The sequence below is a fragment of the Talaromyces proteolyticus genome (genome assembly GCF_021365285.1).
Source record: "Talaromyces proteolyticus strain PMI_201 chromosome Unknown BGW36scaffold_9, whole genome shotgun sequence".
Lineage (NCBI taxonomy): Eukaryota > Fungi > Ascomycota > Eurotiomycetes > Eurotiales > Trichocomaceae > Talaromyces > Talaromyces proteolyticus.
The window spans coordinates 729,717-753,991 of NW_025764285.1; the positions used below are offsets into that span (position 1 = coordinate 729,717).

Here is a 24,275-nt window from a genome sequence, read left to right on the forward strand (position 1 = left end):
AAGCGAGTTTCTTAAGTTGAATGAGTCGGCTTTTGCTGATATTGTATGAGGCAATCGGATCAGATAAGAAACCAATCGATGCTTGTAATAAGACTTTTAGCCGCGTCCCCCTCCTTCAACAATCATCACTGACTATCAGAGTATTAGTGATCAAACTTATGGGTCAAATCATTCGATTGTCACTTTCCCCAGGAGCAGTTGCCGATCCCAAATGGCATAGTGTATGCGCCACACGACATTGGACTGATAAATATAAAACGGATGCAACTCAATCGGTAGCCCCACAATCCGCCATTCATCTACGTAGATTGGGCACGCAATCTCAACACTCCAATTGATCTTGTGTTTTCTGACGAAAATAGCCCTAACAATCCAACGGATTAAGAATACAAAAGACAAAATGAGTGCAAACGCCCCCAGATACGTATACAAGCTTGTCCCATCGACCGCACCCATTCCCGAGACTTTACCGGACCAACTGCCTGTCAGCGATCTGGATCAACGATCGGGATTCGTTCATCTCTCCTCAGCAACCCAGATCCCCAATACGCTCAAGTTCTTCTTCAAAAACGAGCCCCTCGTTTACGTGCTCCGGATTGTGTATGACAAAGTAGAGAAAGATATTCGGTGGGAAAGCCCCGATGCTACGGTATGCGGGCCACGGGGAGGCGAAGGAATGTTTCCGGTAAGCTTTGGCAGATATTACACTCGGGATAGATTATTGATGGCCACAAAGCACCTCTACAATGGCCTTAAGCTCGGCAAAGATGAGATCGAGAGCGTGGCTACATGGAAGAACGTAGATGGCTGGGATGATGCATTGCAGAACGCAGGATCTTGGCTTATTTATTAGAGAAACGTTCGATTTGTTAATTTTGATTGATGTCAGCAACCCTGAGTATTTTGAAGTGATTAATGATAGAGTGGAATATACATGCTTTCCCTATTTCTAGCAAAATAACTCATTGCTGGCATTTGCTTGCTCTCTCTGAATGGTAATGAAGGTCAGAAGCGGCGATTCACCGCCTCAGGCCACCAGCCAGTGGCAGGTGCAGGCTAGCGCTAGCGCGGCGTTGGCCCCACAGAACTGACGGAAAAAAAAGTTATCAACGCTGTGAGCCGGATTTCCCTCTTTCCTCTTTTTTTTTCTTTCTTTTCTTTGGGAAAGGAAACTTCTCCCCGTCAGCAGGAATCTATCTCCGCAGCTTCCGTTGACTGTTTTCTCACTTGGCTCTGGCCCTTTATTATATTCCACGAGCTTTTTAATTCAAAGCCCGTACTTTCGCCATGACCATCTCCAATGGTGACGCACAAGGGCTCCTCCCCACCAAGGCAGAAATCCAGGACTTCACCACGGCTTTGGAAGTCCTGGAGAGAGACTATCCAACCAGAGATGGTTTGGATGTCGACGCCTTACTTGACTCAGACAAGCACGGTGCACTGACTTACAATGACTTCTTGGTCCTGCCTGGCTACATTGGTGCGATATATCGCCTGAGGAATCGTTGCCGACCTGTGTATTAATCGTTTGACAGGATTTCCCGCTTCCGATGTCTCTCTTGAAACTCCAGTCACGAAGCGAATCAGTTTGAAGACTCCTCTTCTGTCTTCTCCTATGGACACTGTCACTGAGCACAACATGGCCATTCACATGGCACTGCTTGGTGGCCTCGGTGTCATCCACCACAACTGCTCAGCCGAAGACCAGGCTGAGATGGTCCGCAAAGTGAAGAGATTCGAGAACGGCTTCATTTTGGACCCGGTCGTCATATCTCCCAAGACCACTGTCGCTGAAGCAAAGGAACTCAAGTCCACCTGGGGATTTGGCGGCTTCCCAGTAACTGGTGGGTCTAAATTTCTTTTCCTTTTGGTATTTGAGTTTTTATGATGCTTTAAATCTTTTTTTATATAACTTTCGTTCCACCGTAGTAGCGAGAGCTGCCATGTGGAGAACAAGATTCCTATCTGAACATGTTGCTTTATTACTTCGGGAAAACAAGGCTTTCATTTTATGTGAAATTGCTGACAATCTGTGAAACAGAAAACGGAACCCTTCGCTCCAAGCTCGTCGGTATTGTCACTAGCCGTGATATCCAATTTCATACCTCAGATGAAGATCCTGTAACCCAAGTTATGTCTACTGATCTCGTCACTGCCCCCGCTGGTACCACCCTTGCCGAAGCTAATGAGGTGTTGCGCAACTCGAAGAAGGGAAAACTTCCCATCATCGACAAGGATGGCAATCTTGTCTCCTTGCTCTCGCGCTCGGATTTGAGAAAGAATCTGCACTATCCTCTGGCATCTAAGCTTCCTGACTCCAAGCAGCTTATTGCCGCTGCCACTGTCGGAACTCGGGATTACGACAAGCAGCGATTGCAGTTACTTGTTGATGCTGGTTTAGACATTGTTGTGATCGACAGCAGCCAAGGCAACAGCATATATCAAATCGACATGATTAAATGGGTTAAGAAGACTTTCCCTCAAATTGATGTCATTGGCGGTAATGTTGTCACGCGCGAGCAAGCTGCGAACCTCATTGCTGCCGGTGCCGATGGCCTGAGAATTGGCATGGGCAGCGGTAGTGCATGCATCACTCAAGAGGTTATGGCTGTCGGTCGCCCCCAGGCATTGGCTGTCCACAGTGTTTCCTCGTTCGCTGCCCGCTTCGGTGTGCCTTGTATCGCCGATGGTGGTATTGAGAACGTCGGCCACATCGTCAAGGGTCTTGCTATGGGCGCTTCGACAGTCATGATGGGCGGTCTCCTTGCCGGTACAACCGAGTCTCCTGGCGAATATTTTGTCAGCAGCGAGGGCCAGCTAGTCAAGGCTTACCGTGGTATGGGTAGCATTGACGTAATGGAAGATAGAAAGACGACCAAAGCTGGAAAGGAAGGCAAAGCTCAAAACGCCGGAACTGCCAGATATTTCTCGGAGAAAGACCGCGTCCTTGTTGCCCAGGGTGTCTCTGGGTCTGTTTTGGACCGTGGTTCCGTGACTAAGTTTGTTCCATATCTCATTGCTGGTGTTGAGCATTCGTTGCAGGAAATTGGTGTCAAAAGCATCAAAGCGCTACACGAAAACGTCAATAATAAGACTGTTCGTTTCGAGGTGCGCAGTGGCAGTGCTCAGGCGGAAGGCAATGTCCACGGTCTGCACAGCTACGACAAGAAATTGTACTCGTAGACGCTTATAATTGAAGATTACGATCGAGCACTTCAAAATGAATTAGTGATGTATTGATAATGACTGTCTTGAGTGAATGTGATTACCTTAAAAATTTGAATATCTAACTTTTTTCCATTTGGTGTTCAATACTGCATTAGACGAGCGTAGTCTCCTAGTTACCAAGGGCGGATCGGCTTTGCTTCCACGAACCTCGGCCGTGCAGCTTCCCCGCGTTTAACCTTGTCGCTCCCAAATTCGATGTATCTGGTATTCCATTAAAACGTCTATTAATACAACCGAGGTCAACGTTATTTGTTGGCTTTCTGTCTTTCTGGTTTGGCACAACGATGCCATTTCTTTTCAAATTCGACAGTGCTCTAGCAACAAAATCGTCTTATTATTCACTGTTCAGGACATTCTTCCCTGGCTATAACGCGCCACGCAGCAAAGCCAATCACGAGCCTGTGAGGATTGATCGGTTTAGATTCTCAACATTCTGCCGAACTAGAAGTAGCATTCACCCATATGATCAGTCGCTAAAAATGTCGACTAAATCGGGAAAGAAAGACATTGCCGTCGCTAGACCGAGCTCGAGGTACTTTGGCCTGGATATTACCGTTTCACATATTGAGTTTATATTTATTAACAAACACCTTTCTAGCGTCGTCCTGATCTCTCCAGAAAATAAAGTATTGTTGCTACACAGAGTGAAGACATCCACTTCATTTGCCTCTGCACATGTGTTCCCCGGCGGCAACATATCCTCAGAGCAAGACGGTGAGTGCCCTCCTGTCGAAGACATCACACGGCATGATGATGCCATCAACTATCGAAGAGCTGCTATCCGAGAGCTTTTTGAAGAAAGCGGTATTCTACTGGCAAAGGATCGTGTCTCGGGTGAACTTGTTCATATTAATGACGCCGAGAAGGAACGTGGTAGGAAGGATATTCATAACAATAAAATAGTCTTTTCTGAGTGGCTCCATGGGCAAAATACCGCTGCAGAGCCTGACACAGGTATGTATATGCTTATTCAATATCTTTCATTTGCTTACCACAGGAATAGCTGGTTTAATCCCATTTACACGTTGGATAACGCCGCCGAATCTCCCAAAGAGATTTACAACCCAAATGTATCTGTACTTCTTACCACTAGTCGAGCAGTCAGAAAATGCACATGGTTTACCTAAAGGCGGCCTACAAGAAGTTCAAGTACCGACATCTGATGGAGGAATTGAAATTAACGAGGCCCGATTTCTACGTGCATCTAGCTGGTTAGAAAAAGCTCGTTCTGGCGAGATTATCCTCTACCCGCCACAGTTTATGCTCTTATCACTCGTTTCGCAATTTCTGGATCAAGATGGCAACGACAGTACATCAAAGACACTCCAGCGACGCCGAGCGCAGCTTGTGGAGTTTGTGCACTCTGGAAGCCCGGCGTGGACCGACAAGTGCATTTCGCCTCGCAGCATGAAGCTGCTTGACGACAATAGGGCAGTACTCACCCTCGACCATCCAGGCCCGGAGCTTCATGGTTCAAACAGAAAGGGAGAGAGTGATAGGGTTATCTTGGTGAAATTTGGCAAGGAAGGCCCTCGCAAGGTTGAGGTGCGGTGGAAGAAAGATATTTTGAGGGAAAATTCCAAGGTTAATTTGTAGCTCAACCACTATCATCGTGTATATAACGTCGTCTGCTACTGTAGAAATAATAATAGACGCATTGATGGAAAAAACTATATGGCCGTGAATTGAAAATACATAAGATAGGGTATGGAGTGGGGCAGTAGGTGGTGCACCGTATTTATCCGCGACGCACTCACCTAACGAAACGCACCTCGATAACAAGTCACATGACCCACAATCGCCGTTTCCGATATTCTTTTCACGGATCGGCTATAGCGACAAGCGAAATCAGCCAGCAAGTCTCCTTCCACCGTCAACTCGTTTTTTGAAACCGACGATTCAACCAAGAATTTGCCAAAATGGAGAACGAAAAGGGAGAGATTGTCGATCTGTTCGTTTCCTACTCTTTCCTTACTTTTCAACGATAAAAAATACGAGAAGTATTGAAGATCTAACAAAAATTTCCTTGCAGCTACGTCCCCCGCAAATGCTCGGCCACCAACCGCATCATCAAGGCCAATGACCACGCCTCCGTCCAGCTCTCCGTCGGCAAAGTCGATGAGAACGGTCGCTACACTGGCGAGAACCAGGTTTATGCTCTGAGCGGATTCGTTCGTGCGCGCGGCGAGGCTGATGACTCGATCAACCGCCTAACCCAGCGGGATGGCTACTTGAAGAATGTATGGAGCGCTCAACGATAAATGGGTCGATGATTTGGGTGTATGAAAAGAGTGCTGTGATGGTGAGTTTATTATACATATACAATGCTCTCATACGTGAAATTAAGAGTGTACAACTGCGGATCCCGATGCTGATTGGAAATCTAGAAATCTGTATGAAATGAATACACGCATTCAACGGACTGGTGTGGAAGAAGGGAGAATGGAGTTTGATTTTGGCAGCGCTGTGTTCCCAACACGCAGTAAAAGAGCGAAAAAGGGACGAATAGAACAGTGATGTGTCAATCAGGACAATTCCTTTTCTTTTTTTACACAGAGGAGATAATTAAGGATACCTCAATTCTAACCATTCCAAAATAAAATGAACGGCAAACCGACATTTTATATCGATATCTGCGCTTTTTCCATATTTCATTCTTTTTCTTCTGCTTTAATGCTAAGTGCTATCGGCATATCAAGGCCTCCTCACTCCTGTCTTCCATGAGAGAGGAGGTAGACATCGTAAAACATCCATCAGCCGAATATTAGAATCCTCCTACTGAAGAGCCGCGGTGATTTTCAGAGATCACGGACCGAGGCACAGATACGGGTGGGACAATATTTATTCTGAATAATATGTAGTGAATATAATGAGTTGGTAATTTGGAATAGACATGGTATCCTGCTTGGCTTTATTCATCTATCTGGACGTAGTTCTATCATACATAGGTATCCAGAGGCACTTCATAGGTTTTTTTTTATATCGCCGATCATGACTCGTTCCATTTGGATATTTCCTAACATCCAATACGTAAATCTGATTAGTCCCTTTCGAGACGCACGGCAGGATTCGTCTCAATGAAGTTGAGGTCAACCTTGTGGCCGAGGAGCTCTCGGATGTTGCTCACACCGTATCTAGCCAGTATTGTTAGCAGAGCTGCGATTGTTCTATATTATACATGAATATACTCACTTGATCATCGTGGGTCGCTCAAGACTCAGACCCCATCCATACACACGCATGTCCTTAGGGATACCCATAGGCTCAAGCATTTCCGGACGGAACATGCCGCTATTTCCGATTTCCACCCATTTGCCGAGTCCGTCGTGATATCCAAAAATCTCCATACTAGGCTCAGTGTAAGGGTTGTAGGCAGGCTTGAAGCGTAGTTGATGAATGCCCATCTTCGCGAAGAAGACCTCCATAAAACCAATCAAACCACCCAGTGCTAATCCAAAATCGGCAATCACACCTTCGATTTGGTGGAATTCGGCCAAGTGGGTGGCGTCAACTGCCTCGTTTCGGAAAACGCGGTCGATACTGAAGTAGCGTGCTGGGCGTGGGTTGGCGGCAAGCTTGTGTAGCATATATGTTGACACCGAGGTTGTATGTGTTCGGAGCACTAGTCGTAAAGACTCATCGGGATTCCATGGATAACGATATCCGACAGATCCATACTTGCCAGTTTCGTGGACAGCACGCACATTGTCCCAGTATTCTTGGTAGTTGAGAGGCTTATCCTCGGTCTTTTTCGCAGATGATGGCATGGAAGATGTCTTGACGAGATGTGGGTCGTTTGGAGGGTCTTCGCGAGGAGGATCTGCCTTGAGGGGATCGGAGATGTAGAAAGTGTCCTGCAAATCACGGGCGGGGTGTTGTTGTGGCACATAGAGGGCGTCGAAGTTCCAGAAGCCGGTTTCGACGAAACGATTCGTAGGCATTTCTTCGAATCCCATTTCAAAGAAGATGTTTCTGAATTCTTGTCGCACCTTGTTCAAAGGATGAAGTGCTCCAGTGGGTGTCGGCGCACCCTTGGCCTTGAAGTTATAGGGTTTTAAGTGGACGGTCTTCCATGAGCCATTGGCCAACATCTCGGCAGTCAGGTCTGTCTCTTCTTTAACGAATTCCCTGGCATATTTAGGGCCCTTGGAGATCTTGAAACTGAAAACCTTCTGGATGGTAATAAGTTTTCTCTTCTTCAAATCCGCGACAACCTTGCTATCGGGATGAGTCTGAGTGTTCTTGACAGTCTCTATTTGTTCCCTAGTTTCGTCGAGGATCTTGTCCGTATTTGCCCGCAGTAAATCCTTGTCCTTTTTAATCCAGCCTCGCTTGAATGCGTTTCCTTGTCCAACCTTAGCGACGTCTTTGCCGACAATTCCAGGTAGATCTGTGATCTTCAGACCATCCAAGGCTGCCACGACGGCATCAAACACCTTAGCTTCGTGAGAGCCACTGGCGGCGATCGATTCTCCTTCTTCGGTTAATACGAGAATTTCTTTCTCACTCGTCTCATATTCAACCATTGATCTCGAGGATAGACGGTCGAGCGAGGCCTTTATCGTCGTGGAGGGGGCAGAGGGGAAAGCATCGGTGGAGAAGATAGGGCCATCGGACGAGGCAAGGGCATCCAACACAGGTGTGGTCAAGTCAGACGCCATTTTTGCGATCGGGGAATGAATCACCGGTGGAACGAAAATGGGTGTTGGTGGTGTGGCAGAACCACTTTTCGAGAATAATAAATGCCAGTCGGTAGTCGGTGATGTGCGCCGATGACTCTTCGGACGGATCAAATTTCGATACGGAGAGATAGACGCACTCACTGTGCAGTTTCACCCCACGGTGCCTGGATCACGTGACACAAAAACATCATATATATACATCCTCTGAAACCTCATAACAAGACATATATTTAGACAGAAATATGCTAGTCGCAACTGGGTGTGCTAAGAGTAAGCTGCTAGCCATGTTTTCTAAATGAACTACATTACGTATCTCTTGCGGATTGCAGTTCTATGGGAAAACGATGAAACGGCAGGTCCGTGAAAGGGTTTGTATATAATTGCTTCAAATGACAATTAGTCCTTCAAATCTACTAGAAAATGAAAAATGGATTGTCGGTGATAATTCACAGGCTTCACCGCTAGATATCGTCCCGATACAGAGGACAATGATTTCAGCACTCATGGTGATCGAACTGCCCGAAATAATGATGGTGTAGACGATTAACCATTGGACCACAGACTCTAATATTCGCGCACTTGGGTGGTGAGACAGCATTTGGCATCGCAAAGGTCTGGGATGACTGGGGAGGGACGATCCACATGACGACAACAAGTAATGATCGATATGACTAGATACTTTTCGAAATAATGATCATCGTCAGGACACCGGCATCATAGGCGGGCGTATGTACGTGTCCTTCAGATCTGCAAGACTACCAGGAACATCCCAATAAGAAGAATGTCATAGCTTGGGGATGCAAAAGATTGATATCTGAAACTCGCTATGAAACTTGGTTAATCGATCGAATCTGAGATCGAAGAGTCACCATGCGGTATCATGTTAGGTTCCTACCGGCAGATTTTCATTGGAAAATCCGACCATTATGATAGTTGATAGCCTGATTTAGATTTAATGTTAACAGTTGATCATGATTTAAATTTAAAAATTTAAATAATGTTGTTCAATATTAATTCCTGTCTTAATGCGGTTGTCCAATCTACCGCTAGTCATCTGACGCTGTAATTTCACTAGTAAAGTATAAATTTCAACGTGCGGTGAGCAGTAGTAATTACAGTGCAGAGGGAAGTGATGACCTCACTGTTACAATAATTCACTAAATATGCAAGATAAACTGGGAAGTTGGAAGGGCTGATTGAAGGTGGATGGTTGAAGATATCAATTGATGAAGTCTTGGTCGCCAAGAGCCGAGTTTTCTGGTAACTGCCCATGCTGTCTTGTGTTCACCAAGAAGCTCTACAACAGCTCCTAAAAATGTGGCCGAATGTAACAGTAAATAATAATTAGAAATCTCAACTTGCTCGGAAAAAAGGGCCCGCGGGGGTTCAGGGCGAACAGCAGTTCACCATTCTACTAATATTAAATCTTTTGTGGTCCGCTATGCCGACACGGTGGAACTCCTGGACGAGCTGCCCCAGATAGCGCTGTTTCGATTCCACGGAACGCGTGGTGGTTAGCTCGGTTTCTCGTCGTGGTATTACCGAGCCATACAAGTAATTCATGTTCTGTACAGTGGTTGTGCGGGGAAAATTGGCATGTGAGAGTATAGATAACTTACTCATTGACCAGTTTGCACTTTACACCGAGTAACAATCGGGTTACGACAGATCACTGTGCGCTAACATCCCAGCCGGCCGTTTTAGCTTATTCTGAACGAGCCACTTGCAAGGCGCTTCCACACATCCATTGTGATTGAATGGTACCCGGCAGAGAATCCTACTAAGCCAATCACTGGTTGTACCCCGGGACCGAATGCAGCTGATAAAGCTATAGAGCGCAAAGAACTCGAGTTCATTATAAGAAATTCATACCTATTCAAAAGCGATATATAGGCGGCGCTGTATAATGTAAGCCAGTCTCAACCAAGGCCGGGAGAGCAGGTGATTGTAACGATCTGTATCGTAATTGGCCCGTGGTTCGTGGCAGCAAGGCGCACGGGATCCACTTCCCCCTCCACACGGGCCAGCGGGCTGCCGGAAGACAACCAATCAGAGGACACTCCTTTCAGTGGTTGACCTTAGTCCTGGCCAGTCAGGGGACCCCAAGCCGTAGCTGGACCCCACCGGGGAGCCGCCAATAGGCTGCCCCGGCTGGGTTCTTCTCTTTGGGAGCCCCCCTGGACGGCAATAATAACACTAATCCATAATCCCAGCGTGAATAGAGTACAGTATGGCGAGACCAAGTCGTACGGATGGCATGGAATGGCCTCGCTATTGCTACAGAGGAAGGAGCTGGGATGCACCGTTAGAAGATAGGAAGTAATAGTGATAATATTTTAAATAATTCTAATTCCGCCTGGTCGTGCCCTCTGGCTGATACGGGCTCTGCCATGACATAGGCTGCTCTCCGATCCCCTCTCGCCCTAGGCAAGCCCCAGCCCCCCCCCGTTTGGTTTTGGGCGGTGTTCACTCTAATTTCTGTCTCGCTTCAACTCTATCCTGTCTCCTGCGCATAGATGCCCATCGACGCATCATCTGTCGCGTCTGTTCTGCAACGTGCTATCCTCTTCTTTTAATATTCTCATCCGTCTCTGCCCTTTTTTAATTTCTAATTTTGCATTTTGCTTGTCGGAACATCACCGGTGCCGCAGTCAGGACAACCGGCTCTCTTGAGACTCCCTTGTCGCACGCCTACCTCACAAAAGACGCTTTTTGGGATTCTCTTCTCATCACGATACGTCCTCATGTCGCTCGCGTAGCCTCGTCGCATATTTGCCGTTGATTATAAGGGCTTGCTTCTCGATTATTCTATTGTTGAACAGGCAGGACTTGGTTCAATAGGCAGTGCAGCATTAGAAAGGGAAAGAAAAAGGAAGAAAAAGCAACCAAAATCATCATGGGTGGTGAGGATGCTGCCTTCCAGGCGGCCGCTGCCATTCTGAATGGCCTCGCCAGAGAGACAGCGCCGACCGATGATTCCAGTGTTTCACCCAAAAGTATTTCAAACGGTTTCGACCCGAAGAAGGTTAAGCTGCCTGGTGAAGCCACCGCTGGGAAAGCGGCGTTCGAGGCGGAGTTGCAGGCACTAATCAGCCGTGTCAATGGACTGGAAACAGAAATGGTCAGTATCAACTTTCCCTCGCTTTGCTGCAAGTTATATACTTTTGTTGTTGTCCTAACCCGTGCTTCCTTCCAGCAGTCCAAGAGGCCCCGGAGATCACGACGCCTTAAACGAAAATACTCCAGATCGGTAGACGAGAACGATTCCGAGGATGAAGACGAGGATGAAGACGATGAAAGTGACGACGATGAGGTCGATGGCGACGAGGAGGTTGATCCTCGCCGTCGCCTCCTAGCGAACGACGCTGACGCTCTCCGTCAGATCACCCATCTACATAACCACGTCAAAAAGCAGGCCGAGGAGATAAGCGTACAGAAGACTATCATCGCCCGTGTCAGGGATGAACTCCAACAACAGGAAGAGCATACACGCCGTACTTTAGTCAAGGTAGAGCATGAGGATGTCGGGGTATTAGAACGTGAACTACGGAAACATCAACAAGCCAATGAAGCCTTCCAGAAGGCGCTTCGTGAAATCGGTGGAATTATTACACAAGTTGCCAATGGTGATCTCTCCATGAAAGTTCAAATCCACCCACTAGAAATGGACCCCGAAATCGCCACTTTCAAACGCACGATCAATACTATGATGGACCAGCTTCAAGTTTTCGGAAGTGAAGTGTCTCGAGTCGCCCGCGAAGTCGGAATCGAAGGTATCCTTGGTGGGCAAGCCCAAATCACTGGCGTTCATGGTATCTGGAAGGAATTAACAGAAAATGTCAATATCATGGCCAAGAATCTTACGGATCAGGTGCGAGAAATTGCCACGGTCACGACAGCTGTCGCGCACGGTGATCTCAGTCAAAAAATCGAAAGCCGTGCCAATGGTGAAATCTTTGAATTGCAGCAGACGATCAATACTATGGTTGACCAACTTCGTACATTCGCAACAGAAGTCACACGTGTCGCTCGTGATGTCGGTACAGAAGGTGTGCTAGGTGGCCAGGCTCAAATTGAAGGTGTGCAAGGCATGTGGAATGAATTGACAGTGAACGTCAACGCAATGGCCAACAATCTTACTACGCAAGTGCGTGATATCGCTACAGTCACTAAGGCCGTCGCCAAGGGTGATTTGACCCAGAAAGTCCAGGCAAACTGCAAGGGTGAACTTGCAGAACTAAAGAATATTATCAACTCCATGGTGGACCAACTACAACAGTTTGCTCAGGAAGTCACCAAGATTGCCAAGGAGGTCGGCACAGACGGTGTTCTTGGTGGTCAAGCCACTGTGCATGATGTAGAGGGTACATGGAAGGATTTGACCGAGAATGTGAACAGAATGGCCAACAATCTTACCACTCAAGTCCGTGAGATTGCTGATGTCACTACCGCTGTCGCAAAGGGAGACTTGACCAAGAAGGTCACGGCCAACGTCCAGGGCGAAATGTTGGATCTCAAAAACACAATCAATGACATGGTGGATCGTCTCAACAAGTTCGCTTTTGAAGTGTCCAAAGTGGCTAGGGAAGTCGGAACTGATGGAACACTCGGCGGTCAGGCCAAGGTCGATAATGTCGAGGGTAAATGGAAAGATCTCACTGACAACGTCAACACGATGGCGCAAAATCTTACTTCTCAAGTGCGAGGTATCTCCGACGTGACGCAAGCTATTGCCAAGGGTGACCTCAGCAAGAAGATTGAAGTTCATGCCCAAGGAGAAATGCTGACTCTAAAGGTTACCATCAATAACATGGTTGACCGTCTAGCTAAATTCGCCACGGAAATAAAGAAGGTCGCTCGTGACGTCGGTGTCGATGGAAAGATGGGTGGTCAAGCCAACGTGGAAGGTATTGCTGGTCGATGGAAAGAAATTACAGAGGACGTCAACACAATGGCCGAAAACTTGACATCACAGGTCCGTGCCTTTGGCGAAATTACCGACGCCGCTACTGATGGTGATTTTACCAAACTGATTACTGTCAATGCCTCTGGAGAGATGGACGAACTGAAGCGAAAGATCAATAAGATGGTGTCAAACCTGCGTGACAGTATTCAACGTAATACAGCTGCTAGGGAGGCCGCTGAGTTGGCCAATCGTACAAAGTCAGAATTCTTGGCTAATATGAGTCACGAAATTCGAACGCCTATGAACGGTATCATTGGCATGACCCAACTCAGTTTGGACACCGATGATCTTAAACCCTACCCACGGGAAATGTTGAACGTCGTCCACAACCTGGCCAATAGTTTACTAACTATCATTGATGACATTCTCGATATCTCCAAAATCGAAGCTAATCGGATGGTTATTGAAAGTATTCCATTCACAGTCAGAGGCACGGTGTTCAACGCCTTGAAGACTTTGGCAGTCAAGGCCAATGAAAAGTTCTTGAACTTGGCGTACCAAGTTGATAGCTCTGTTCCCGATTATGTTATCGGTGACCCGTTCCGTCTTCGTCAGATTATTTTGAACTTGGTTGGAAATGCTATCAAGTTTACTGAGCATGGTGAAGTCAAACTCACAATCAGCAAGTCCGAGAGAGAGCAATGTGCTTCAGACGAGTATGCTTTTGAGTTTTCTGTTTCCGACACTGGCATTGGTATTGAGGAAGACAAACTCGATCTTATCTTCGATACCTTCCAGCAAGCAGATGGGTCGACTACCCGTAGGTTTGGAGGAACTGGACTTGGTCTTTCGATTTCAAAACGCTTGGTCAACTTAATGGGTGGTGATGTCTGGGTTACATCAGAATATGGACATGGTAGTACCTTCCACTTCACCTGCGTCGTCAAGCTAGCAGATCAATCCTTGAGGGTCATCAGCTCTCAGCTCGTTCCCTACAAGAATCATCGTGTGCTTTTCATTGATAAGGGACACACGGGTGGGCACGCTGAACAAATCACTCAAATGTTGAAGCAACTGGATCTGGAACCGCTCGTTGTCACAGACGAAGACGAAGTTCCTCCGCCCGAGATTCATGATCCTTCAGGGAAAGAATCGGGGCATGCCTACGATGTCATTATCGTGGACATGGTGGACACTGCGCGCAGCTTGCGTACATATGATGAGTTCAAATACATACCTATCGTCCTCCTTTGCCCAGTTGTGTCTGTGAGCCTGAAGTCTGCTCTCGATTTGGGTATTACATCTTACATGACTACGCCTTGCCAGCCCATTGACCTCGGCAACGGAATGCTTCCAGCACTGGAAGGCCGATCAACACCTATCACAACGGATCATTCCCGATCATTTGATATCCTCCTTGCGGAAGACAATGAAGTCAACCAGAAATTGGCTGTCAAGATCCTCGAGAAATGTAACCACGGGGTTACTGTTGTAGGCAATGGTCAAGAAGCATTGGATGCTATCAAGGCACGCCGATACGACGTCATTCTCATGGATGTACAAATGCCTGTCATGGGTGGTTTCGAAGCCACAGCTAATATCCGAGAATACGAGCGAGAGAACAACTTATCTCGGACACCAATCATTGCCCTTACTGCCCACGCAATGTTGGGAGATAGGGAGAAATGCATCCAGGCTCAAATGGACGAGTACCTGTCCAAGCCTCTGAAACAGAACCAGATGATCCAAACGATTCTTAAGTGTGCCACGCTTGGTGGCAATTTCTTAGAAAAGAACAAGGAATCTCGTCTCTCGGGATCTGCTGAAGGCCATCTGCCTCCTGGCCACCACCATCACGACGGTCGGCCCCAACGACCTGGAATGGAAGGCCGTGCTATCACCGCCTCGGCACCTATGATAAAGGGAGGTGCTGAGAGCACGTCTACTGAAAAAGAGCAGGAAGCTGAAGTAGAAAGGGTATGTAATTCGATCCCAGTGGTTTGATACCGCTCTAACAGGTTGATCAGCAAAAGCTGTTACTACGGTCTCACAGCAGCTGATTTGAGAGGAAAACTCTTCAACTCCTATGAGCAGCTACTAAGGAAGCTGTGATGTAATTTCTTTTATACTTATTTCTCTTTCCTGTTGTCTTTGGGATATCGGAAGCGAATTTTCCCCAGCTTTTCTCTGGTAGGAGCTTTCCTTACATGTATTGCATTACTTTGCCTTTCTTACTGTGTCTATTTCCGTGTCATGAATGGGGCTGTCGTGGGTTTTTTGAATTGTTGTTTCTTATCAACTCGATGACCTGCTCATCTTACTACGGTTGGCGTTCGTGCTGTGTATGTGACGGAGTGTGTCTTGCATCCTCGATATACTTGATTTTCATAAATTTCATACTCAATTTTTAACCCACAACTAAAGTCGAAAAAATCTGATAGGTCAATGATGTCCAAAATATTTTCTAGGCTATTTATGTAGCTGCGAGGACTTGGAGCCTCCAACATTTATTTCGATCTGGCTGGGGGGATACAGCTGACCAGGCGCCGAAAGTTAGTGCGCGGGTGCTAGAATGAAAAGTTGTAACGTGCTGAATTTTGGTGTGAATTATGATTGGTCGTCAATTTATAACCACTAGGTATATGCTCTTGCCACGTTCTCCGTCAGGGAGGGTCAGGCTTAGGTTTTAGGGGAGTCGGGTTGGGATTAGAAAGCAGGGTGGGATGGGTTGTGTGTATAAGGCGTATATGGCGCGGCTATAATTACTGACGAAATTGCCAAGACTTTCCTCCACGCACTAACTTTTGGCACCTGGTCAGCTGCAAGCCCAGTCTAGCTAATTCACCGTAGACTTAAAGTACTTATATTATTGGTCCTTCTTAAATCTTATAATTTTCTTCTCTATGTTGCTTAGCTTTGCAGATCTGGGATGACAAATCATGCATCCCCCGCTCCATGTAGGTCCTTCAATAATGCCTCATTTGCGAGCCTCTTGGCAAATTGGGATGATGGTTGGTGTTGACAGCTGGTATAAATGATTGTTCTGATAAATACTACACATAATTGATTAAATATTAAATACAAGGTAGATATTGAGAGTCCTGATCTAGTTCGCCTAACGAAACTAAAAGCGGACCGAGCCGGCCAAACTATGCTGTATCTCATTTTCGAGGTTACTGTATTTCTTGATCGGATGATCTTAATCCTATCATGATTCTTGTTGGTTCGCCACAACACCCTAGTTTCAACCCACCTCACGTTCCGTATCACGCATGGTTGCATTAGTTTAACAGCAACTGGTTCTTTTATTGGCTTCGGCTAGCGGGTCTGCAGAATCTGTACATTTCACCCAACCCCCGCTTGTAGAAGTTGCATCCTGCATTTGTTCCGATTTCCTTTTGAGGAAACAACGCCATTTCTTGGTGGTAAAAGGAACGCTGATAAGATACTACTATTCATGAACTTCTCGTGGAATATGCTGTCATCTGCGACCTACTAAAGCTTTCGTTACTAGGTTGTAGGCTGTGTTACGATAAGGCTTCCAAACCCCCATTTGTATGTGGTATACAATCGATGCAAGAAACCTTGCATAAAGTGATCAATCACGCCCCGCACACTAAGGTGGCTAATTAATCAGTGAAAATTAAAATGGCAGGGCGTCCCAGTGCAGCAAAAACATACCAATGGCTCCTTGATATAGACTTAATCGCGCACATGTGTTGAACCTAGCGTACCTTCTTTCATTTTGTACCCTAAAAAAACCTAGGGAAGAGAGTATCTTTTGTCTACTGATGGATTTAGTTGCTCCCAGAGAAGCCGAATGGTTCGAAAACACCAAGGAAATAGTAGATCACCTTCCTGATCGCATTTCTGCCGATAATGAAGAGGCCAGGACTAGTGTTCTGGAGGCCGAAAAGGATTACCAGAGCATAGACGACGCGATCTTGCGCGCCCAAGGGCACGAAGCGACCTTGAAGCGATCCTTTTCACTCCTGTCCTCTCTAGGCCTTGCATTTGAGTATGTAAAGAAAAATATTCCAACTTTCTTCAGCCTCTGGCTTTCCAAACATGCCTCTAACCTGATGCGACAAAATAGTATAACGAATTCCTGGGTCGGTGTTCTTAGTAATTTTTCACAAAATCTGAAATATGGAGGACCGCCTCTTGCTGTGTGGAGCGTGTTAATTGCCGGGTTTGTTCAATGGATTATAACCCTTGGACTTTCTGAAATAGCATCGGCTTTTCCATCCTCCGGAGTGAGAGATTGTTTTTCTATTCTGCTCTCCGCAGCTATGTAGGCTGCATCAAACAGTGTCTAGCTAATTCGGTCGCAATATACTAGGGACAATACCATTTTGTGTACATCGTTGCAGCTCCCAAATACAAGCGATATGCTGCTTTTGTGACGGGTTGGATGTCGATATTCGGCTGGTGGCTTGGTACATGTTCCGGTTTATCTTTAGTTTCGACCGCGATTCTCGGTCTTGGTTCCTTTTTGCACCCTGAATACGTGGTGACACAGTGGCAAGTGTACCTCGTGTATATTCTGTTAATTGTTGTTACAGGTACAAGAGCTGTCCTTCAATATTTCTAGATGCCATGTTAATGATATCCAGTCATCCCACTCTTCGTATGTCCGAGATGGCTTCCAACTCTCAGCACGGTGGCACTGGGCCTTACAGTCACCGGATTTATAACTTGGTTTATTGTGATCCTATCTATAAGGCACCACTCCAACAGTGTTGAAATTATCACGCGAGAGACTCAGGGCACCAGTGGTTGGAATCCTGGAACTGCATGGACTTTAGGCATCATTAATTCTATGTATGCCTTTGCAGCAACCGACGGCGCAACTCACATCGCCGAGGAAATGCATCGGCCTGGGGTCACGCTGCCGCGTATCATGTAAGGTTTGCTATTCTAAACTGGAGTACGATTCCTAGACTGATACCCCTGTTTAGGAACTTGACAATGGCTATTGGTTTAGTAACGGCATTTCCTATCATCGTGGTGTGCATGCTGTCAGTAAAGGACACAAGCGACATCATGAGCGCAGGATGGCCAGCCTTGGAGATGCTCTATCAGATATCTGAAAGCAAGGCTGTGACAGTCGCATTGTCAATTTTGTTGATCCTGATTTACACTTGTAAGTCCACAAGCAATCTTCCTTCCAAGGGGTTTCCCCTACGTACACACTTGAATTACCATATATCTAACACGATATTTCACCAAAGCCAATCTTCCACCTCAGTGGATCGCGAGTGGACGACTTGCATGGGCCTTTGCGCGAGATAATGGACTACCATACTCCAAGTATTTTTCTCACATCGACCCCGTCCTCCAATTCCCCGTGCGAACGACTGTAGCCGCCTGTATCTTCAGCTCAATCTATGGTCTAATATACTTGGCCAGCACCACCGCCTTCAACTCGATCATAACCTCCGCGATTCTATTCCTAAATATCAGCTACGCTATTCCTCAGGCCATTGTTGCAGTGCGAGGGCGCTCGAAAACCCTTGTTAATCGTCCATTGAATCTCGGGAGGTGGGGATACATATGCAATATCTTCGCTCCTCTTTGGATTGTGGTCATGTGTGTTCTTGTCTGCTTCCCACCGTCACTACCTGTAACGCTTGGTTCAATGAACTACAGTGCACCAGTAATTGTGGCACTTTTTGCCGTGATTGTCGTCTGCTGGGTTTTTACGGGGAAACAATTCGAATGTCCCGCTATTGATATTGAACTACTCAATGCAAGAAATACGAAATGAGCTCAAGCAGCTTCATGTCTTCAATTTTGCCTGCGCTACAATACCGAATACACATTTTTCTTTATTTTATTTTTAAAATGAAAAATTTGATAATGTTTGCTAGTAATCATTGACATTCATAAAACCATCATAAACCGTCAAGTAATTTAGAGAGGAAAACAAATAAAAAAGCCGAAAAGGGAGATAGCGAGCCGCAAACTAGAAATGCTGTTAAAGTTGAGCTTCTTGGATCCAATGAGGAAGATAAGCAGCGAAAAGCGATGGAACTGGTGGGCATTCCAGCAAATCAGGGACAGTGCAGAGTGCGCGACTGAGATTCCTAGTACCAAACTCAGGCATATCCTGCTGCATCTCCCACCGTGACCTGTTATCTAGTACTTTCTCTTCTAACATAGGTATCAGAGGTTGTAGTCGATCATGGTTTGCTTGTGAAAGCCAGTCCGAGTAAGGAACTCCTCGCATAACTGATTTTTGAAGTAGGCTATTGATCATCTCAAATGTTGAGTTTAGATCGATTGGTGGTGCAGGGCTGGGATTCACAAGATTATATGCATGACCATGACTTCCACGATCGGACGCGACATGCAAGAGTGCACGAACAACAAAATCCACCGGGACGAAGTCTTCACGTTGACGAGGAAGTACAGGATAGATTCCCATGTCCATACAACTTCTGACAATTCTGCCAAAAAAGTCATCTGGGTTAAGCATACCAGTTTTGGAGTGTCCTAGGACAAACCCTGGACGGTAAATTGTAAGTGGTATACCCTTCTCAATTGCATTCCAGGCAATTCCTTCTGCAGCAAATTGGCTCTGAGCGTACCCAGTATCGTAAGACAGAGCAGCTGAGTGGGCGACCGGTTTCTCATTCTCAGGAATGTAATTTGCACCCGTCACAATACCTGTTGGGCCATACGCACTGATGCTGGATGCGTAATGCAGCCCTTTGATTCGCCCAGAGTTGGCAAAGCGAATCACGTTAAGTGTGCCCAACACATTGGATGCCCGATGAGTTGAATAAGGTTGCACATAGCTGACCTGAGCAGCCAGATGAAATACAACACTTGCCCATATGGCGAAATCGTCATATCGCTGCCACCCCAGGCCGAGGTCTGGTTGAGACACATCGCCTGGGAGAGCAAGGATCTTTGCTTCTGCTTCGTCATTGATATCTAGCTTGTACTTTTTCAAAGTACTTCTGATACGGTGAAGTGCAGTCTCTTGGTCTTTTGCTCGGACCAAGCATGTAACTGTGTTTATTTGTGGCATTGAAAGAAGTTCTACAAGAAGGAAAGCGCCTATAAAACCTGTCGAGCCCGTCATAAACACTCGCCCTTCACATTCACATTGCCAATCTGGAATGCAATCACCAATTGGTTCAAGGTCTTTACCGAGTTGGGAGTCTCTAAGCCACGAGGCCCTTTCTGCCGTGGTATCAGATGGGACGCCATTACGAATCTTGTCTACAAGATCGCTCATGCCTTTCAGCGTTGGATATTCGAATAAGGTAGCTACCCGAATTTGAACGTTCAAAGTCTTCTGAATCCAGCTCGCCAGAGTAATCGCCTGTAATGATGTACCTCCTATTGCGAAGAAATCATCGGTGTTTTTGAGGGCATTTTCATCAAGTCCTAAGATATCAAGCCATATTTCCTTCAAGTGAGCTTCAGTCTTGCGTTCCGTTCCGTTCTTATTTTTTCGTGATAGCCTCAAAGATTCGAGTCGATCAATATACTCTCTGGCGAGCCTCTTTCGGTCGATTTTACCGCTGCCAGTGAGGGCAAAGGATTCCACCAACTCCAGACGGGGAACCATGAGGTTTGGGGCGAGCTCGCGGTAGACTTGCAAAATGGACTGGATATCGACATCTGGGGATACAGGTATGACATATGCAAGCAAGATCGACCCGCTTTGAAGTTCCTCGGGTTCCACCTTGAGGGCTGCAGTGGCAGACACCAGTTTAGTTTGAAGAAGAGAGGATTCAATCGATTCTAATTCAACTCTCTGGCCACGGATCTTGACCTCATTATCCGAACGACCGACATATTCGATTAGACCAGTTTCATTGATTCTCACGAGATCTCCTGTTCGATAGAAAAGGCCAGTGCTCGCTTGGCAAGTTATCGCCAGATGAGGCGCATTAACAAAGACTAATGAGGTCTTTTCTGGGTTGGCAAAGTAACCAGCTGCAACGCCTGCGCCTCCTACTAGCAGCTCACCGACTTCGCCTTGGGGAACGGTTTGGAGATTTTCATCCACGACAAAAGATTGGAGATTGCTGAGTGGCCTTCCAATCGGTATATTGCCCTTCTCTAGCTCCGCAGGAGAGACCAGATGGTAGGTTGTGAATACCGATAACTCAGTTGGCCCATAGACATTGAAAAGCCGTTTTGGTGGCCCATTCTCAAAGATAATTCTAATGGTTTGAATGTTGATGGCCTCGCCGCCGGTCAAAAGTGTATCGAGGCTTGAGTAGGCTTGAGGGAATGCATGTGCAACTGTTGCCAGTAGAGATGTTGTCTGCCACATCACATCGATCTGGTCTTTTTGAAGCCTCCATGAGAATAACACAGGATCCAGCACGACTGTCTTATCAAAAACCACAATTGTTGCACCATGAAGAAGAGCAGACCAGATCTCCCATAAAGAAACATCAAAACTGATGTTGCATACATGGCCTAATCGGTGACCTTTCCGTACCGGCGCAAATTGATTGAAAACTAGGTTGATAACTCCCATGGCTAAGACTTGCACTGCCTTCGGCTTGCCTGTTGACCCAGAGGTGTGGAAGATGTGAGAACGACTCATAATACCATTCTCAGAAACCTGGGCATTTTCCGATTCTACATTCTTCTCATTGGCAGAATGATCTACAACAATATGTTGAAAATCATGAAGACGGTGAGAATTATCAAGATCGGTCAAGATTATGGACGCATTGAGATTGCGCAAGAGACTGGTAATGTGTTGGTCCGTATGGTCAACATCCAAGGTAACGCACGAGCCTCCTGCATACACAACCGCAGCTTGGGACAAAATGTGGTTGATTCCACGAGGGGCTAAGATGCCAATTGGTTCCTCCGTTTGAATTTGATGATCATGAATCCTTTGCATTAGATTCAAGGCTTTGCGGTGTAGCTCGTTGAAGGTTATATGGAATTCATTACTCTCAATTGCCACCGCATTACCAAAGAGCTGCAGGTTTTGCTTGAGAAGCTGAGCAAGTCCCAGTTCGGCTTCGAAGGCGTTGGCGTGAATATTGATACATGACTGAGAAGGCATTTCAAACTGAGGACAACTGGAAACTCAAAATGACTTTGATGTCTGCCAGGAACGTATCTGAGAATGATATATATCAATGCAAAATGTTGATGCCGATGAAATCTTTCCGATAATCGTGAGTGTGAGATTTATCCGTGGTCGTATGTACCTACGGAGGTTTCACCTGCTTGAACACCTCTACCAAAACATACAAATATTTTAACAAAGATTAATGGCTGAAAGAGGAATAACCCCATGCAAGAACACACGACTATTGATATTCGGGGCTGGCTGAGCAGGGGTATATACGTCAACTTTCTCTGACGTGATAGAACTACTTTTGGGAACATTGTGCACGGCCCATGTTTCCCGTCATAAGCGAAGTGCAAAAGGCCTAGAATAGCATGCATGTACTCTTCGAATCGGAACATCCTCAAAATTTTGGATATGCAAGAAAAGCAACGCCATATGCAACTCTGGAGCGGGACACGCATGTAGCGGGTCCCTTCATAGGCCTTGCTTTAAGGAACCACATTTCGGCGATAAATGCAGACAGCTTGCATATTGACTCCGTGAACAGCTGAATCGACGATCTTTTTATTCCCAAGATAGATATGTCGTATTCAGCCAGCTTCTAAATCACGGACTAGGAAGAATTTTCCTCTTCTGCAATATAAGTCGAGAAGATCCTAGAAAATACCCTGGCGATCAAATTGAACAAATAGCAAATTACTCGGATCATTCTCAATAATCACTCAATCATCGCAAATATGGCTGCCACCAAGGTTAATTTGTTGGATTACCTCCGTTCCAGGACTCAGATTGATTTTGACAGCTTCGATATTGAAGGTAGGGGTTCACGATGATGATATCTCAAAACAGAGAACGATTCGAGGTTGATCATTTTACAGCGGCCAAAGATATAGAGAAATTCGTTGACTGTACCTCAAACCAAGTACGATTATCCAAAACCAAAATCTTTTATTGGCTCAAAATTAACCACATGGGACCAGTTTGAGTACTATGCAGAGCTGGAAAAGCCCAGCAGAAAGGAGTTACTTGGAAAGTCAATCCAGCTCGCTGCAAGTATTCACGAGCAGTTTCCAACAGTGACATATGAAGAACTTGTCGTGGAAATTGGGGTATATAATTACGCTATTCACCATTGCATAATATTGATCACAGACTGAGGACTGACTTCGAGGCTAGGCTATCTATTTAACAATGGAAATTTACCCTATGGCCTCGGGTGATATGCATGTGATGGCCAATCCGTGGTATGCGTACTCGAAGCAAAAAGTCGTCGACACTGGAAAGCGTGAGTGCTTCTTGATTCGTATGATTCTCAAATGCAATGTTGATCAACCTTGATCATTATAGGACTACACCGACTGTGCAAAGAAATCAACCCATCCTTCGACCCGTCTCGTCTCGTAATGAAAGTTCCAGCTACCTGGGAAGGCTTGCAAGCGTGCCGGGAATTGAGATATTCTGGGATAAAAACTCTCGCGACAACTCTGTTTACTATGGAACAGGCTGTTTTAGCAGGTGAGGTGGGCTGCGTCTCGATCTCCCCATTTGTGCATGAACTCAAGGCACTTTTTGACAACACGTAAGTTGTGAAAATTGTACTAATTGACTTCATTGACATCAAAACTGATTCCTAAAAAGGTACAAAGATGGCCATCCACTCCTTGACCTCTGTGTGAGAGCACAGCAGTGGTACGAAAATCAATCACTTGGAACTAAGGTCAAAGCGTGTGCTACTATGGGTCTAGACGAGTTGTTGCAATTGGCAGGTGTCGATGCTCTCACGATCGTGCCAGATGACCTTCGGACCCTACGGTCGACTCATAGGCCTGATGAAGAAGTAAAGGCCCTATCACTATTTACAAAGAAAGCTGCCATCAAGGAAAAAATGGAATACCCTTCCTACATTGATGACCAAGTCAAGTATCGAATGGACTTCGACGCCGCTGAAGGAGGGAACGCACAATTCAAACTTGGACAGGTAAGCAGTAACATGGTATTCTGTCGTAAGCTTCCTAACTGCTAATCGGACCCCTCCAGGCAATTACCATTTTCTGCGACTTTCAGAAGAAGGCCGAAAACCTAGTGAAGGTAGCCCAAGCCGGATGTGTGTAGTTAGAGTTTCCACCAATGGTACTACCTTGTTTAGGCGGCGGACTCTTCGGAATTGAGAGGCCAACCAATTGTTCATTTTTACCACGTTTTATCAAATTGAAGCTTGATTTTGCATTTTTACGCCGTGGGGCTAGTAATCGTAAAGCGGTAAACTTTTAAGAGGTAAATTTCATCGCCAAATAGATCTCAATACCGAGGAACTGCGTAACTTTGCAATTTTGGGGATTATACGCGCTTAAGTTCCGTGTCGGCAAGCTACTAGATTGCTTTTTTGTGCAATATC

The 24,275-nt window shown here is 46.1% G+C and overlaps 9 protein-coding genes across 9 annotated transcripts; 7 read left to right on the plus strand and 2 right to left on the minus strand.

Moving 5' to 3' along the window:
* Positions 1-306: 306 nt before the first annotated feature.
* BGW36DRAFT_383715 (uncharacterized protein) lies at positions 307-958 on the plus strand. Its single transcript, XM_046216704.1, has 2 exons — positions 307-685; positions 737-958. The coding sequence occupies exons 1-2, from the start codon at positions 401-403 to the stop codon at positions 851-853; spliced, it is 402 nt and encodes a 133-aa protein (XP_046069460.1). The 5' UTR covers positions 307-400; the 3' UTR covers positions 854-958.
* A 181-nt stretch (positions 959-1,139) lies between these two features.
* Positions 1,140-3,304, plus strand: BGW36DRAFT_383716 (putative IMP dehydrogenase). Its single transcript, XM_046216705.1, has 3 exons — positions 1,140-1,480; positions 1,536-1,844; positions 2,042-3,304. The coding sequence occupies exons 1-3, from the start codon at positions 1,288-1,290 to the stop codon at positions 3,181-3,183; spliced, it is 1,644 nt and encodes a 547-aa protein (XP_046069461.1). The 5' UTR covers positions 1,140-1,287; the 3' UTR covers positions 3,184-3,304.
* A 403-nt stretch (positions 3,305-3,707) lies between these two features.
* On the plus strand, positions 3,708-4,824 carry BGW36DRAFT_429823 (putative NUDIX family hydrolase; the record flags this gene model as incomplete). Its single annotated transcript, XM_046220742.1, has 3 exons — positions 3,708-3,760; positions 3,827-4,182; positions 4,232-4,824. 3 exons carry the CDS (start codon positions 3,708-3,710, stop codon positions 4,822-4,824), a joined length of 1,002 nt encoding a protein of 333 aa, XP_046069462.1.
* Positions 4,825-5,147: 323 nt separating this feature from the next.
* BGW36DRAFT_300219 (40S ribosomal protein S21) lies at positions 5,148-5,489 on the plus strand (the record flags this gene model as incomplete). The annotated part of the gene is made up of 2 exons (XM_046211605.1): positions 5,148-5,179; positions 5,261-5,489. 2 exons carry the CDS (start codon positions 5,148-5,150, stop codon positions 5,487-5,489), a joined length of 261 nt encoding a protein of 86 aa, XP_046069463.1.
* Positions 5,490-6,117: 628 nt separating this feature from the next.
* On the minus strand, positions 6,118-8,006 carry BGW36DRAFT_383723 (phenylalanyl-tRNA synthetase beta chain cytoplasmic). The gene is made up of 2 exons (XM_046216706.1): positions 6,421-8,006; positions 6,118-6,362 (listed from the first exon to the last, which is right to left on the minus strand). Exons 1-2 carry the CDS (start codon positions 7,887-7,889, stop codon positions 6,269-6,271), a joined length of 1,563 nt encoding a protein of 520 aa, XP_046069464.1. The 5' UTR covers positions 7,890-8,006; the 3' UTR covers positions 6,118-6,268.
* Positions 8,007-10,695: 2,689 nt separating this feature from the next.
* BGW36DRAFT_210836 (putative two-component osmosensing histidine kinase) lies at positions 10,696-14,922 on the plus strand. The gene is made up of 2 exons (XM_046209930.1): positions 10,696-11,031; positions 11,107-14,922. Exons 1-2 carry the CDS (start codon positions 10,807-10,809, stop codon positions 14,818-14,820), a joined length of 3,939 nt encoding a protein of 1,312 aa, XP_046069465.1. The 5' UTR covers positions 10,696-10,806; the 3' UTR covers positions 14,821-14,922.
* Positions 14,923-16,241: 1,319 nt separating this feature from the next.
* Positions 16,242-18,679, plus strand: BGW36DRAFT_383731 (amino acid/polyamine transporter I). Its single transcript, XM_046216707.1, has 7 exons — positions 16,242-16,371; positions 16,454-16,834; positions 16,913-17,072; positions 17,159-17,381; positions 17,433-17,721; positions 17,778-17,962; positions 18,051-18,679. Exons 2-7 carry the CDS (start codon positions 16,608-16,610, stop codon positions 18,584-18,586), a joined length of 1,620 nt encoding a protein of 539 aa, XP_046069466.1. The 5' UTR covers positions 16,242-16,371; positions 16,454-16,607; the 3' UTR covers positions 18,587-18,679.
* A 117-nt stretch (positions 18,680-18,796) lies between these two features.
* On the minus strand, positions 18,797-21,868 carry BGW36DRAFT_361636 (uncharacterized protein; the record flags this gene model as incomplete). Its single annotated transcript, XM_046214291.1, has 1 exon — positions 18,797-21,868. One exon carries the CDS (start codon positions 21,866-21,868, stop codon positions 18,797-18,799), a length of 3,072 nt encoding a protein of 1,023 aa, XP_046069467.1.
* A 749-nt stretch (positions 21,869-22,617) lies between these two features.
* Positions 22,618-24,111, plus strand: BGW36DRAFT_345612 (uncharacterized protein; the record flags this gene model as incomplete). Its single annotated transcript, XM_046213201.1, has 7 exons — positions 22,618-22,696; positions 22,759-22,802; positions 22,861-22,989; positions 23,057-23,165; positions 23,228-23,459; positions 23,519-23,858; positions 23,918-24,111. The coding sequence occupies 7 exons, from the start codon at positions 22,618-22,620 to the stop codon at positions 23,990-23,992; spliced, it is 1,008 nt and encodes a 335-aa protein (XP_046069468.1). The 3' UTR covers positions 23,993-24,111.
* Positions 24,112-24,275: the final 164 nt, after the last annotated feature.